The sequence below is a fragment of the Rhincodon typus genome, chromosome 20 (assembly GCF_021869965.1).
Source record: "Rhincodon typus isolate 14 chromosome 20, sRhiTyp1.1, whole genome shotgun sequence".
Lineage (NCBI taxonomy): Eukaryota > Metazoa > Chordata > Chondrichthyes > Orectolobiformes > Rhincodontidae > Rhincodon > Rhincodon typus.
This window is the reverse complement of record NC_063351.1, coordinates 35,729,392-35,745,754: the sequence shown is the minus strand read 5'-3', so window position 1 is coordinate 35,745,754 and position 16,363 is coordinate 35,729,392. Positions and strand designations below refer to the sequence as shown.

The following is a 16,363-nucleotide window of genomic DNA, read 5'->3' as shown; positions in this document are numbered from 1 at the left end:
GTCAGCCTTCCTGCTCCTCTGATGCTGCTTGGCCTGCTGTGTTCATTCAGCTCTACACCTTGTTATCTCAGATTCTCCAGCATCTGCAATTCCTACTATCTCTTAAATGATCCTTCTGGGTTTTGGTTTCCCTCAAGTATGTTTCACATCTTGCCATCTTTCCCCACTCGAACAAAGATGGGATCTGTCAGAAATGGAAGTGGGACTTCTGAATTTGGAGTGTTTCACTAGCTATCGTTGAAGTATGCATGCCTTTATGTGAGCGTCTGTATCTATATTCACTCGAGTATGTGCAGTGTATGCAACATGTATGTGTGTGTCTGTGAGGGTGGAAGTGCACATGCAGGTTTACATGTATGCATGGGTGTGTGTACATGGGGATGGGTATGTACATGTGGGTTTGTGTGTATGTATGTCTGTCTCTTTGTGGGTGTGTATGTGTGTGCTTTCAATCACTGTCTGGGCTTACAGATGTAGAATGCTCAACTGAGTGAGGATTGAAATGCAGTCAATGCCAGTGGAATTATGCATGATTGTCAGTCTAGGAAAATGGAAAAAATCTTTGTAAATTCGTCAGTTCCTAAATTTATTTCTAAATGGTCATAATTCCAATCAAATGTGGTAAAATCAGTGTCCTTACAATATTAAACGACAGCCATTTGAAGACAATTCTAAACCTCTGCACTGGCAGCAGACAGTCTCACCAACAGCCTGTGTATTAGAAATTCTGATTTTCCATTCACAAATAGCAAAATTATGGTGCAGTGTGTACTTGAATGTCTGAAATACACACCGGGTTACTGTGGCTGCAGAGTTCATAAATCAGCCAGTGTCCCATTGATGGGGCCGTAGTCATTTTAGCTGCCATACTTTGGATGTTCATATTGTGTTTGTTAATGTTCATGTGAATCGTAAATTAAGTATTTATTTTTTTTAAAAGAAGCAAAACACTGTGAAAACTGGATATTAGAAATAAAAGAGAATGTTCTGGAAACACGCCTGGGCAGGTCAGACAGCATCAGTGAAGTGAGTAAAAGAGTAATCTTTCAAGTAAAGGATCTTTGGCATAATTCAATGCTACCTGACCTGCTGACTGTTGTCAGCATTTTCTGTTTTCAAGTGTCTAATTTTCAATGGTTTATTGAGTCTAAAAGTTTAAAATAAAGTGAGCTGGGGGCATCACTACTACTCACCGGTATGGTTTTCCACTTTAAGAAATTATGCACTTCTTGGAAGGTGTGTGGAACTACTGCCTGGAACATAATCCTCTGAGCTTCATTGCTGGCACCTTTGCTAAACCCTCATTTGCATACCCTCTGCTATAGCTTTGCTATTCTATTTATTGAGAAACATGCTGGAAATTCTTTCCAGATGGAAGCTGTGAAGCATACAGCAGTGGATGATTATCCTGGGAAACCCTGGGAGGGGATATGCTGAAAAGCTGCTCCAATCTGTGTATACAAGTGAAGCTCTGTTTCAAGATATCAATGGCATGTTTAATTGCTATGGTTGTAGCATGAGCTTCATTACACAATGTAATTAGCATATGTCTGATATTGCACTATTTTTAAAGGGAAAACCACACGTATCAAGTGATAGCACTCAAACCAGCTCAGCTTGTATTTTAATCTTTCGTTCCTCAAATACACCTATTACCATTCATGCTGGACACCTGCAAAACACGACATTTATTTATTTTTATACAAATGTATGCACATTGGCACCGAGATATAATGACACTGCCCTCTAGTGTTTTTATACATATTCCGATATCTGCTGTCAAATTTATCACTCCTAATTAATTAAAAGAAAGTATGTTGGCTGGCAACAGGATTTCACTAGCACCCATTTATGATATTGATGACTCTAGACATTGTGGTGGTTCTTCTTTCATATTTTCTAATCAACCTTTTCAGACGTGTTTATACACCTTTTAGAGCAGATGGGATTTGAACCTGGACTAAGGTAGGGACACTACCACTGTGCCATAGGAGACCTTTGTGATGACTCTTTATGTTAGTCAGATGTATCTGAGATTGGCCAGGCCTGTTGTCGCACAAGTTTCTGAAAAAAGAGCAACCGGTCTCTTTAAACATGTGCCTTTTCTACCAATTCTTTGCCATTGATGAATTAAAATGGCATGTTACAATCAGTAACATCTTATTTACAGCAGGTTGATAAGTAAGCAATTGCCTTCCCAATGACCTTTCAGGGAGGTTGAATAGTGAGTAAGAACAGGCCTATAAAAGTGTGTCATTGTTGCTATGGTGAATATTGTGTGCAATTTGATGTATATATTGTGTTGGACTTGTATTTTAAATGGAATGATGTTATTTATAATTATCGAAAATACCTATCTGTTTACAAATCTGGCAAGATATCTTCTGAAACATTTTCTAAGCCTGATTTCCTTGTAACCACTTAATAACTTTGCAGCCATTAAAGCAGTTTTGTCTTTGTGAATATATTTTCTCTTTGGGACAGTCCAAAACAGTCAACAATGTTTTTAATCAAAATGAGGTTACATGCAGGTGGCATGCAAAGTCTTTGATTTAATTTATGCCATTGTATTGTTGATTTAACAACTAATGAGAAACAGATTTTTTCATGAAACATTGTTCCCAAAAATCCACGTGTTTCAATATACACCCCATTTCACATTGAAGTATCTGAAAAATTGCTAGGAATAGATATGGCTTTACCTAAAAGTTTGAGTGAGCCATGGCAAGTACTACCAGGGCTGAAGATTCTGTATCCCTCCATGGAATACAGAATAGCATATATAGCCACACCAGCAGTAATGGAGTTCAACCGAGGTATTTGAAGATTTAGTGACTAATTTGTTTTGACATTTTACAATAGCTCTAGTGCCCAGGACACCTTGAACTGAAAAGTCCACTAAAGGTTGACACAAGCCTGAGTTAAGCCTGGCAGCATCTGTGAAGAGAAATCGGATTGAACATTTCGGGTCCATTGGTCATTCCTCAGAATGATTCTAAGGGTCACTGGTCTCGAAACATTAACTCTGATTTCCCTCCACGGTTACAGTCAGACCTTGTGAGCTTTTCCAGCAATTTCTGTTTTTGTTTCTGATTTCTAGCATCTGCAGTTCTTTCGGTTTTTAACCATGGAGTATTGCTCAGTTTCTATCAGCCTTGCACTAAATTAACATAAATGTGATCCTGTTTATATTTTTAGTCTGGGTAAAGAAATACTCGTGTTTTCCTGAATGCTTTATTTGCATTTGTCAAAGCATGATGAGAATGCTTCGTTCTACACTTCACATGTTCCTAGACAAATAAACTTCTCTGAATTTTAACATTAATTATACACAAGAAGTTTATTTTGTTCAAAAACACAGCCAATGCATTTAACATTTAACATTTACACAAAAAAATCACCGATAAAACAATGATTCAAACAACTCTACATTAACCAGATTCTTTGGAAAATATAACAAATGCAGGACTTCCTATGTTTACTATTCAGCGTAGCTATTTTTCTTTATCCTTTTAGTATGGGTACTTTAAAATGGGGCACCATGATTTTGAAACTGTCCCCCCAGTTCTACATTCCCCCATGAGGGGAAATATCCTCTGTCGACCCTGTCATGTTGTATAATATCACCACTAAAGAACACCTCTTCCAAAAGATTTTTTCTGCTACTCACAAACGAGTTCTCATGTTTCATCTTTGCCTTTCTTACATCCTATTGTAATATTCCATGCACTCTTGGTTTTCTGCGCCTGAACTAGAGTCATACAGCTGTGTAGCGTGGAAACAGACCCTTCGGTCCAAATCATCTATGCCCACCAGATATCCTGAATTAATCTAGTCCCATTTGCCGCATTTGACTCATATCCTTCTAAATACTTTCTCTTCGTATACCTATCCAGATGCCTTTCAAATGTGGTAATTATACCAGCCTTCACCACTTCCTCTAGCAGCTCATTCCATACACGCACCACACTCTGCGTGAAAAAGTTGCCCCTTGGTTCCCATTTAAATCTTTCCCCTCTCCTCTTAAGCCTATGCACTCTAGTTTTGGACTCTGTTATCCTAGGGAAAAGTCCTTGGCTACTAACCCAATCTATGGCCCTCATGATTTTATAAACTTCTAGAAGGTCATGCCTCAGCCTCCAATGTTTTAGGGAAAATACCCCCAGCCTATTCAGCCTCTCCCTATAGCTCAAACCTCTAACCCTGGCAACGTCCTTGTAAATCTTTTCTAAACTCTTTCAAGTTGCATAACATCCCTCCTATAGCAGGGAAACCAGAACTGAATGTAGTATTCCACAAGTGGCCTAACCAATGTCCTGTACAGCACAACAAGACCTCGCAAATCATATACTTAATGCACTGACCAATAAAGGGAAGCATACCAAACGCCGCCTTCATTATCCTGTCTACTTGCGACGCCACTTTCAAGGAACTACGAACCTGCACTCGAAGGTCTCTTTGTTCAGCAACGTTCCCCAGGGCCTTATACACTTACTGATAAGTCCTGCCCTGATTTTCCTTTCCAAAATGCACATCTGTCTAAATTAAACTCCATCAGCTACTCCTCGGCCCATTGGTCCACCTGATCAAGGTCCTGTTGTACTCTGAGGTAACCTTATTCACTGTCCACCACACCTCCAATTTTGGTGTCATCTGCAGACTCACCAACCAAACCTCCTATGTTCATCATCCAAGTTATTTATATAAATGACGAATAGCAGTGGACCCAGCACTGATCCTTGTGGCACACTGCTGGTCACAGACTTCCAGTCTGAAAACAACCCTCTACCATCACCCTTTGTTTTCTACTTTTGAGCCAGTTCTGTATCCAAATAGTTAGTTCTCCCTGTATTCCATCTGATCTAACCTTGCTAACCAGACCACCGTGCGGAACTTTGTTGAATGCTTTACTGAAGTCCACTGCTCTGCCTTCATCAATCGTTGTCGTTACTTCTTCAAAAACCTCAATTAAGTTAGTGACGCATGATTTCCCATGCACAAGGCCAAGTTTACTATCCCGAATCACTCCCAGCCTTTCCAAATACATGTAAATCCTGTCCCTCGGGATCACTTCCAACAACTTTCCCACCACTGATGTCAGGCTCACCGGTCTATAGTTCCCTGGCTTTTCCTTATCACCTTTCTTAAACAATGGCACCATGTTAGCCAACCTCCAGTCTTCTGGCACTTCGCCTGTGGCTATTGCTGACACAAATATCCACTTCTCTAACTTCCCATCAAGTTCTAGGGTACATCTGATCAGGTCCCAGGGATTTATCCATTTATATGCGTTTTAAGACATCCGGCACCACCTCCTCCATAATATGGACATTTTTCAAAATGCCGTTATTTATTTCCCCAAGTTCTCTAGCTTCCATATCCTTCTCCACATTAAAAAATGATGTAAAATACTCACTTAGTATCTCCTGCAGTTGCACACATAGGTGGCTTTGCTGATCTTTAAGGGGCCCTGTTCTCTCCTAGTTACCCTTTTGCCTTTCATGTATTTGTAGAACCCCTTTGGATTCTCCCTAATCATATTTGCCAAAGCATTGTCATGTCCCCTTTTATGCCTTCCTGATTTCCCTCTTAAGTATACTTCTACTGTCTTCTAGAGATTCACTCGATCCCTGCTGTCTATACCTGACATATTCTCCCTTCTTCTTCTTGACCAAAACCTCAATTTCTCTAGTCATCCAGCACCCCCTACACCTACCAGCCATAAACTTTCTTTCTCAGTTTTATTTTAATAATTTTTGTCATCACAGGGAGCTCAATCTATAGACGCTCCATCTTTTCCATCTTATGGGAACATGTTTAGTTGTATCAAAACCATATCCACCTTGAAGGCCTTTCATTGCCACTGAACTGCTTCCCCAATAAATGTTTATTTCCAGTCCACTTGGGTTGTGTCTCTTTGTGAACTATTAATATTGGCTCTCTGCCAGTTGGGTATTGTCACCTTTGATTTTTCTGTGGCCCTTTCCATATCTGTTTTAAACCTGATTATCTAATAAGAACAGATATATAAGTAAAGGACAAGGTTAACAAAAACATATGAGGACCTAATTGTATCAGAGATAGTAGGAACTGCAGATGCTGGAGAATCTGAGACAACAAGGTGCAGAGCTGTATGAACACAGCAGGCCAAGCAGCGTCATTTCTGATGAAGTGTCTAGGCCTGAAACGTCAGCCTTCCTGCTCCTATGATGCTGCTTGGCCTGCTGTGTTCATCCAGCTCTGCACCTTGTTGTCTCATATGAGGACCTATTTCAGGCAGAAACTGGCGAATTTCTAAAAGGGAAGAAATAAACAGCAGAGAAGCTAAATAAGTATTTTGTGTCTGTTTTCATGGAAGAAGACATGAGAAACCTCCCTGATATAATTAAAAGCCAAGGGCCTAGTGAGTGTGTGGAACTGAAAGAAATTAGTATTTATAAACAAGTAGCAACCGAGAAATTAATGGGACTGAAAATTGACAGATCCTCAAAGCCTAATGAACTCACCATAGAGTTTTGAAAAAGATGGCTACAGAGATGTTGGATGCATTGGTAATTATTTTTTTCACATTTTTTTAAATTTTGCAAAGGTAGCAAAACTAACTCCACTGTTTAAAATTGAGGGAGAGAGGAAAAAAGTCATATACAGACCTGTTAATATGATGTCAGTAATAGGGAGAAAAAAGGGTAGAATTATATAAAGGGCAATTACTTGATATTTTGAAAGTACTTGCCTGATTGGATGGAATTAACATAGATTTTTGAAGGGAAATCATGTTTGACAAACTTGATAAAGTTTTTTTTTAAAGAATGTTATTAGCAGAGTCAATAAGGGCAAAACCAATGGATGCAGTGGATTTGGATTTTCAGAAGGCTTCCGATAAAATCCCACGCTGGAAGTTAGTGAACAAAATTAGAGTGCATGGCATTGGGGGTAATATGCCAGCATGGACTGAAGATCATTAACAGGCAGAAAGCAAATAGTGACAATAAATGGTTCATTCTCAGGCTGTCAGATGGTAACCAGTGGGGTGTCATGAAGATCAGTGCTGGGGCTCCAGCTGTCCACAATCTCTATTTCAATGATTTAGATGTCCAACTGTACTGTTTCCTGGCTCATAGATTATGCAAAACCTGGTGAGAGTGTGAGTTGTGAGAAGCATGAAATGTCTCTTAAGTGGATGCAGGCAGGAGTGAGTGAATGAGTGGGCAAGAGCATGGCAGATGGAATATAAAGGGAACAAGTGTAAGGTCCACTTTTGTAGGAGGAATGAAAATGTAAAGTACTTTTTAAATGGTCAGAGATTTGCAAGTGTTGATTTCCAAAGGGACCTGGGTGCCCTTATTTGTAAGTCACTGAAAGCTGGTATGCAGGTGTAGCAAGCAATTCAGAAGATAAACCTTTATCACAAGAGGATTTGACTGTAGGAACAAAAAATCTTGCTTCAATTGTATAGAACATTGACTAGGCCGCACTGGGAGTATTGGGTGTAATTCTAGCCTCCTTTCCTAAGGAAGGGTATACTTGTCATAGAGAGAATGCAGCAGAGGTTCACCAGACTGATTTCAGGGATGATGGGACTGACCTGTGAGGAGAGATTGAAGATTCTTGGCCTGTACTCTCTGGGGTTTAGAAGAAGAAAAGGTGATCTGGTAGTAACGTACCAAATTCGGAAAGTTACAGGCAAAGTAGATGCAGAAAGGATATTTTCCTTGGCCGTTGGAGCTAGAACCAGAGCGCACAGCCTCAGAATAAAAGGCAGGCCAGTTATGACTGAAATGAAGTCTAACTTCTTCACTCGGAGAATGATGAGTCTTTGGAAATCTATCCCAGTGGACTGTGGAAGCCTAGCCATTCAGTAAATTCAAGGCAGAGATTGATAGATTGGTTACTAACGACGTCAAGGGGTATATAAGGAATACGGCGTTGAAATAGATGACCCAGTCATGAACTATAATGGCACAGTAAGCTTGAAGAGCTGATTGACCTACTGCTGCTCCTAAGTTCTGTGATCTTATGATAATCACCATCAACCAGCAATTCTCTAGTGGAGTGCAGTGCACTTGCCCTGCTTCAATCACCAGAACTAGATCCATTATTCCTTCTGCCCACAAGATAAAACTAAAATAATTGCAATAGATTTACCACTGAGATAATCTTTATTAGTACAGAGGGTTATGAAGCTTATGAGATGTTACCAGGTATTGTGTCGAAGCAGAAACCATTTAAGAAAAGGTTGATAGTTGGGAGGACTACAGGAAAAGGAGAATTGAGTTGACACTACTTGTATGGAGGATATTTGGGAACATAAACTGGTTAACTTTAATAGCTGTTTGTGTTATGATTTGTTTATAATAGTCAATGAATAATAATTCATGGATGATAAAGAAACCAACCTGTCAGTGCTTTTAGTTTGTTTTGCCAAACAGGAATTTCTTTTTTCTTTATTTGTTAACGGGATGAGGGTGTTGCTGGCTGGGCAGTATTTATTGCCCATTTCTAATTACCCAGAGGGCAATTAAGAGTCAACCACATTGCTGTGGGTCTGGAGTCACATGTAGGCCAAACTAGGTAAGGATGGCAGTTTCCTTCTCTAAAGCACATTAGTGAACCAGATGAGTTTTTCTGACATTTGACAATGGATCCGCAGTCATCATTAGACTGTTAATTCCAGATATTTATTGAATTCAAATTCCACCATCTGCCGTGATGGGATTTGAACCCGGGTCCCTAGAATGTTATCTGGGTTTCCGAATTAAAAGTTCAGCAATAATACCACTAGGTCATCGCCTCCCCCAAAATGAGTTGTAAAAGATCTCAAAAAACACAGTGAATCAGTAACTGCAACTAATGTATCATATAACTTTTATGAACATGGTGAAGGAGAATGAGAATATATGAAAATAAGTTTAGTTTTGATATTGCTTTAAGCTCAAGACATTTGTTTGCTTTTAACTTGTTAATTTACTGAAGCAGTCTTATTAAAGTTTGGTGCTTATGCAAGGATGCAGTTATTCTGCAACTGAAGTCTGATACCAGTATCTGGATTGCAACATGCAGTTAGCAGATCAGAGTTATCCTGTTGACTGTGCATCACTGTCAGTTGCAGTAGCACCATAGAGAACACCTGATTTTGCTTTGGTAGCAAAAATCTTGCTCTTCTACTCATGAATTTCTTTCTGGTGGTTCATTTTTTTACAGCAGAATGCAAGCTTCCAACTTCAAAGTATTGCTGTAAAAAGACACATTTTGTGTAAGCACTCTCCATAGCTTTTCTCTCATGTAGTATAAATGTGGTTTCTCCTTTGAATTGGTATTCTTGCAAATTGTCCTGATGAATGCAAAACAGCTTTGATAAATGACTTTTTTTTCAGCAATACTCGAGATCTGTACTAAAAAAGCAACTATTCAAAATTAAATGTCAGACAAATCCATTAACTTGAATGCAGTGGGTAATGAATGTACACATTAGTTTGTGGCGGTTGCTTGAATAATATTTAATATGATAAAACATACTTTCTCTCAGAGGTAGTGACTTGGTGGAATTCTTACCACAAAAGTACTGTCAAGCCTGGGTAATTACATGTATTCAAGGCTGAGATAGACTGATTTTTCATCAGTAAAGGAATCAAGGAGAATAAGGAAAAGGCAGGAAAGTGGAATTCAGAATTATGAGATCAGCCATTATCTCATTGAATGGTGGTGAAGACATGGTGAGCTGAAGGTAGCTAGAAGAGAAATAATTGGGCAACTCATCCCTTTCCTGCCACCTTAGCAATGAAATTTAATCTATAAGTATCCTTCTCAACTAATTAAGCCACCAGTTAAGACCCTCAGTGATCAATCCAATGCCCAGTCTAGGGCCAATCAGAAGCACAGATGGTGGCCAATGCCATGGCCTCTGAAAGTCCATCCTTCTTGTCCAACTGCTGATCTCTTCCTAATGGAATCCATCACCTCCCATGAGAGGGTAAGAAAGAAAAAGCTTACTTTCTCATTGTTAGATCCACTGAGGATAGTAGCCCTCAACTGACTGACTTTAGAATCAAGAAGGTATACACCCCGATGTTTCAGCAACATTTGGCAACCGGTTAAGTTACCTTGCCAGTAGAAGCAACATGTTAGTCTTAGAATTAACATGGGAAAATTCCACCAAAAGTCACAAATGATCATGATTTCCTGAGTGTTCCCATTAAAGCTGGGAAGTAGTCCATGTGTATGTTCTATGTCTGGATGGAGAAAATACTCCCAAAGTCAAACAATTATTCTTTGTGGTAGAACTTTAGAATGCACGCAAACTTCAATTTTAGCCCATGGTCTAGTGATTTATTTACTTTCCTTGTGTTAATTTTGATTGTTTCAAAAATAAATTTCATTTATTCAGATTGCCTGAAAAGTGAGGTCAAAATTTGTTAATTTTATTTTAAAAATTATTTGTTCCTGTGTACCACAGTACTTCCTTCAGAATAGGAAGTAGCCAAGCCTTTACCTTGCTGACCAGAGGTAAACCGTGGGGAAATAGTAGTAGTTACTCATAAAGCTCTTGAAATGGGAACAGCTCTTGATCTTTATTTAGTGGGACATTGGTTCAAGATAGATCCAAACCCACTGAGATGCTGCCCCTCCCATTCATTAGCAACCCATCAACCATCTGAACAGATTCAGACATAAGATTGGAGTGTGGAGGGCTGCTTGTTTCCAGTACAGGTAAGAGCTTACCCCAAAAAAGTTAAATATTCAGTTGCAAATTGGAGGGGAAGAAATTGAAAAAAGTAAACTTACTTATCTGACAGCTTATTATCTCATGATGTCCAAAATTTATGAAAATAAGATCTCAACATTTTTGGTGAGAAATAGTTAAAATAATGAATGCATTTTAAGATGACTAGCTTGAAGATGGTATCGGTCTTAAATATTGCTGTTGCATTTCTTCATCCTCAACCTCATCTTTGTATTTTCATGCTGTGTTTTGCTACTATTATTTCTCTATCTCTTGCTACTAAACTTGCATTTATTTTAGAGTTAGTGCACTGCCATAGAAAATTTAACATGAAAATAATGTAAACTGAATCCACCAAAGAATAATACAACCTAACTTCCTAGTAAAATATATATATATATAATAGCATATAATAGAATTTTCTTCCAACCCATCAACTCATTTAGGGGAAATTTAATTTTTAAACAACAGTAGTCAAATTTGGCTCACATAGATCTGATCTGCGCTAGTGCTATGTTCATATTGGAAAAGAAAATGTTACTTTAATTAACTTGTGTTATCTCAGATATTCTGCTAGAATTTTACATCTTTTCCTTACATGTGGACCAAATTATAAAGCCAAGTAACAACAATTTGTAATATTAAGATAGTAACTTCTAATAAATGTATGTGATATTCCTTAGTCCACTATTAAAACAAAAGTTCTAATCTCATTCAATTGGCTGAAAATATTGCATTGAAATTGTAGCAAAAGGATTTAATTTAAATTTTGTGTATTAATATCTGGAGAGCCTAATTATAAATATCAATATTCACATTCCATCCCTGCCATCATACTTAACCCTAATTTAAAATTTTAGCTGATGATAAACCTTCTTAAATTCAAAACAAAATTCCATGAAAAGCAAGGTTTCTTTCTTTCAGTAAAAGCTTTTAAATTCTGAACAAACCCTTGTTTAGTAACTGAATTATTGCAAGTTGACAATTTATGATCCTTTCTGTATTATGCTCAGTTATTTTCTCTCTATCAACAACTAGCTAAAGAATACACACGACGTAATCGGCAGAGTCGCACCTTTATGGTGGAAAATGTCATAGGAGAAATCTGGTCAGAATTGGAGCAAGGTAGTGTCTTCTTTCCTGGCATTCTTGGCTCTTTCTGATTTTCATTATTCTGGCAATGGTGCCATTTTCTGTTAACATTGCATATGTTGTTTCTGTGGGACATTTACATACAAAACAGTGATGAAAGAGAGATCAAAGGAAAAGGTTGCTGTCACTTCACTGCTTTGTGTGGCGTTGCTGTGCTGCATTTGCACCCTATCTTGATGCATCTTTAATATTTAAATTTAACTTTATTGATTTTATTAAGGGAAGCTCTCATTTCAAGCAAAAGCCTTGCATAAATGAGTTCCAAATGCTTGCTGTACAGCGTACTCTTCTTACTATACATTCATGTACTTGTTGTACAGTCGTTTAATAGTTTGTTTAAACAGTTAAAAATGTTTCTATACCTGGATTTGTAGTATATTGAAGACTATACAAAAAAAAATGAACGAAAGTCAAAAACATAATTTAGATCATACTGCACTGTAGTAAGTTTAACTGCTTCAAAACCTAACGTGCGTTGAACTATAATGCTATGGAACTTGATTTTGTCTGTGTATGTTTTTAATGTATTTACATCAAATTCCTTTGTGGGCAGTTTTAGAAGGTTGTAAAATATGCAATTTAAATAGTACAGGCAGGGATTTATCATGAAGTCATTAAGTTATGTACTAAAGCAAGTTCAAAAGAAGTGTCTTATTCTAAGGTGATTCTTGAAGATATACAATCATTTGTTAACAATTTTAGAGTGTAATGACAAGTGTATGTTGTCTTCCTGAGCAATGGTTGCTAAATTGTCTTCATTGAAATGCACTGTTGAGTGTTAAGCTGCAATTTGAACTTAGTACATGTATCATTATGTGGCTAGTGTTGAAACATGCATTCTTGAAATGTTATTAATATCTACATGGGTAGTATAATTTGCAGTTTCAGGCAAGTTCTTCATAAATGCATTTCAAAATGCAATTTACATCATCAGGTGACCGTTATATTGTGGTTGACTGCGGAGGGGGTACTGTAGATCTCACAGTTCATGAAGTGAAAATGCCTGAAGGACACTTGAAAGAACTCTATAAAGCTTCAGGTAAAAGTGTTTTTTTTTCCTACCGATTGTTACAAAATCACAATCTATATTTTGTATTGAAATATTACAAGTGCTTAGATTAAAAAAAATTGGTTGATCACAACACAGGTAAATTTAATGAAATACATTTGATTCCTTTACATCTGGCCTTAATTTGTCATAGCTCTTCTGATAACTTAATAGATAAACATGCCATTTCATGAGTGAGTAACTTCTACAAGTGAAGAACATATTAGATTAGATCCTTGAGGGTTAATTTCCCTGAGAGTCGTCCCATAAATTGCCATAACATTCGTGGAAATGATGTTTTGGATCGGAGAAGGTTGAGACTGGACCGGAAAGAGGTGTACAAGGTTATGAGGGGCATGGACAGGGTGGATTGAAAGCAGCTGTTCCCTTTACTCGAAGGGTGAATAATAAGGGGGCATAATTTTAAAGTGAAAGGCAAGCGATTTAGAGGGGAATTGAGGAAAATTCTTTTCACCCAGAAGATGGTGGGGTTTGGAACATACTGCCTAGGAAAACTCACAACCTTTAAAAAGTACTTGGATGACCACTTTGAAGTGTTGTAACATTCAAGGCTATGGGCTTAGTGCAGGAAAGTGGGACTAGTTGATTTAGTACATTTGTGTCAGTACAGGCGTGATGTTCTGAAGGATCTCTTGTGTACAGTATGTCTCTGTGATTTCTCCAAAGTTTCTGTGAATATTTGGGCTTGGTAATTGCAATCAGTCAGAGTAGCCTCTTGAGCTGAACAATAAAAAAAGAAAGACTTCCTCACCATGATGATAAACTGGGATAGTCTTAATGAGTGAACTGTGGGTCCTCTGCCCCTGAAAACAGAACATGCTGGAGAAACTCAACAAGATGTCCTGTCCTTTAGAACTGCTAGTCAACCTGATTGGCTGACAGCTGAGTAGTCCCAGCAGTGCTAAGAAGGAAGTAGTGGTTACTTCTAGGGCTGCAAGAGAGTCAACAGGAAAAGATTACACATACCTTCGTTTAATATCCTTGTTTTGATTGGAGGGGGTCGGGGAGCCTAGGAAGTATGTAAGGAGCATGGGATTCACATTCAGAATAAAGAGAGGTGTGGTATCTTGGGGATGGGGTGAGGGATTTTTATGATGAGCCCAAGGCACCCCCAGCCAAAAGAGGTATGTTTCCTTCCTGAGATAGTAGGAACTGCCAATGCTGGAGAATCTGAGATAACAAGGTGTAGAGCTGGATGAACACAGCAGGCCAAGCCTGAAGAAGGTTCTCGACCCGAAACGTCAGCTTTCCTGCTCCTCTGATGCTGCTTGGCCTGATGTGTTCATCCAGCTCTACACCTTGTTATCTATGTTTCCTTCCTGCCTTTTTAGCCTAAGGTCATGAAATAGTGGGCTGACCTCCTTCATGCCATCTCCTCACACCCTCTCTATTATAACAGCACAAGTGGAATGACACCTTTTAAGTAGGGTTATTAATTGGCTTGTTAAGGGTCTAAATAAACTCAAAAAGGACTTGTTGACTAACTCTCTTCCTGTCATATCGTGGGGGCAACTCATGGAGGCAGTGATAGTCCAGCTAACCATTTTATCTCACCTGCAAATATGCTGGTGGATGATCCATAAAACTCTCCCAAGGAAGCGGTGAGAGTGCTAGTTTGACTAGATAGAAGTACATTCAACTTGCGATAACAAGGTGTAGAGCTGGATGAACACAGCAGGCCAAGCAGCATCAGAGGAGCAGGAAGGCTGACGTTTCGGGCCTAGACCCTTCTTCAGAAATGGGGGAGGGGAAAGGGGTTCTGAAATAAATAGGGAGAGAGGGGGAGGCGGATAGAAGATGGATAGAGGAAAAGATAGGTGGAGAGGAGACAGACAGGTCAAAGACGCGGGGATGGAGCCAGTAAAGGTGAGTGTAGGTGGGGAGGTAGGGAGGAGATAGATCAGTCCAGGGAGGATGGACAGGTCAAGGGGGCGGGATGAGGTTAGTAGGTAGGAGATGGGGGTGGGGCTTGAGGTGGGAGGAGGGGATAGGTGGGAGGAAGGACAGGTTAGGGAGGCGGGGATGAGCTGGGCTGGTTTTGGGATGCGGTAGGGGGAGGGTCTAGGCCCGAAACGTCAGCCTTCCTGCTCCTCTCATGCTGCTTGGCCTGCTGTGTTCATCCAGCTCTACATCTTGTTATCTCAGATTCTCCAGCATCTGCAGTTCCTACTATCTCTGAAACTACATTCAACTTGCGTTTTATTCTATTAATGTATCTATTGTCTTCCTCATAGGAATGAGATGTAAGATTAAAATAATAAAACTTTCTCTATGTTTACACAAGAACACAGGAGCATGAGTAGGCCATCTGGCCAGATCTGCTGTTTAGTAGAATGTGGCCTCAACTCCACAAAACAGAATACTGTAGATGCTGGAAATTAGAAATAAGAACAAAACATGTTGGAGAAACTCAACAGGTTCGGCAGCATCTGTGGAGAGAGGGGCAGAGTTAATGTTCAAGACTGATATGAAAGTACTGAAGAAGAATCATTTTGGATTTGGAAAGTTAGTCAGTTCATCACTCCATAGATGTTGCCAGACATGCTGAGTTTCTTCAGCATTTTCTGTTTTTATTTCACTGTGTTCATCTTGCATAATCCTTAACTCCTTTGTCAATTCTCATCTATCTAACTCAACATTGAATGCAGAATCCAACTTCCACTGTTCTTTGGCTAAGAGAATTCCACAGACTAATGACCAAATGAGAGCATTTTTCTCAATCTTAAATGGGTTAGCCCTAATTTTTAAACTGTGTTCCTTTTGTTCTAGATTCCTTCACAAGGGAAAACTTTCTTTTGGTGTTTACCTAGTCAAGTCCCCTGAGGATCTTGTATCTTTCAATAAGATCACTTCTCATTCTTCTAAACTCCAATGCATTTAGTTGTAATCTGCTCAACCTTTGATAAGATAATACCTTCATCCCAGGTACTAGTTGCATGAACCTTCTCTCAACCTTCTTCTAATTCAATTAGTCCTTTTGATTAAGGAGACCAAAACTGTATACCGTTTTCCATACGTGGCTCAAAAAGACCCTATACTGTTCCATACTTGAAGAATAGCCTCTTTAGGTGATTGTAATGGACGGCTCCCAGTGCTTGGATTCAGGGCACGGCATTTCTCGCTGATAGATCTTGTTTAGATCTTATTAAGAGCTACTTGTTGATCTTGTGCTGTTCCTTTCGTTTCAGGGTCCCCTTTTTCATTCTCACTAATTCATTAGGTGATGCAGTCATGTTGTAGCTATGGCACATATGGTACTTAAATTCACATTGAAGAATTCAAAGCCTTCATTAATATCCTCAAGATTTGGTAACGCTCCATTAAGATTAAAGCCACAATACACAAGGGATATATCAATTTCTTAGCACAAATTTAAATTGTTGCAATAGACCAGACATAAGTCAGCAAAAGATCTTTTCAAA

General features: G+C 38.9%; 1 protein-coding gene across 6 annotated transcripts in view; it reads left to right on the top strand.

The window, feature by feature from the left end:
* hspa12a (heat shock protein 12A) overlaps nt 1-16,363 on the top strand; it is a 100,673-nt gene that overhangs the window by 71,549 nt on the left and 12,761 nt on the right. For 5 of the 6 annotated variants that reach the window (XM_048609106.1, XM_048609105.1, XM_048609104.1 and 2 more), the window contains 2 exons: nt 11,759-11,845; nt 12,807-12,911. In XM_048609106.1, the coding sequence (XP_048465063.1) occupies nt 11,759-11,845; nt 12,807-12,911 (192 nt within the window). The remainder of the gene's footprint in view (nt 1-11,758; nt 11,846-12,806; nt 12,912-16,363) is intronic. The other variant, XM_048609107.1, reaches the window with a different exon arrangement.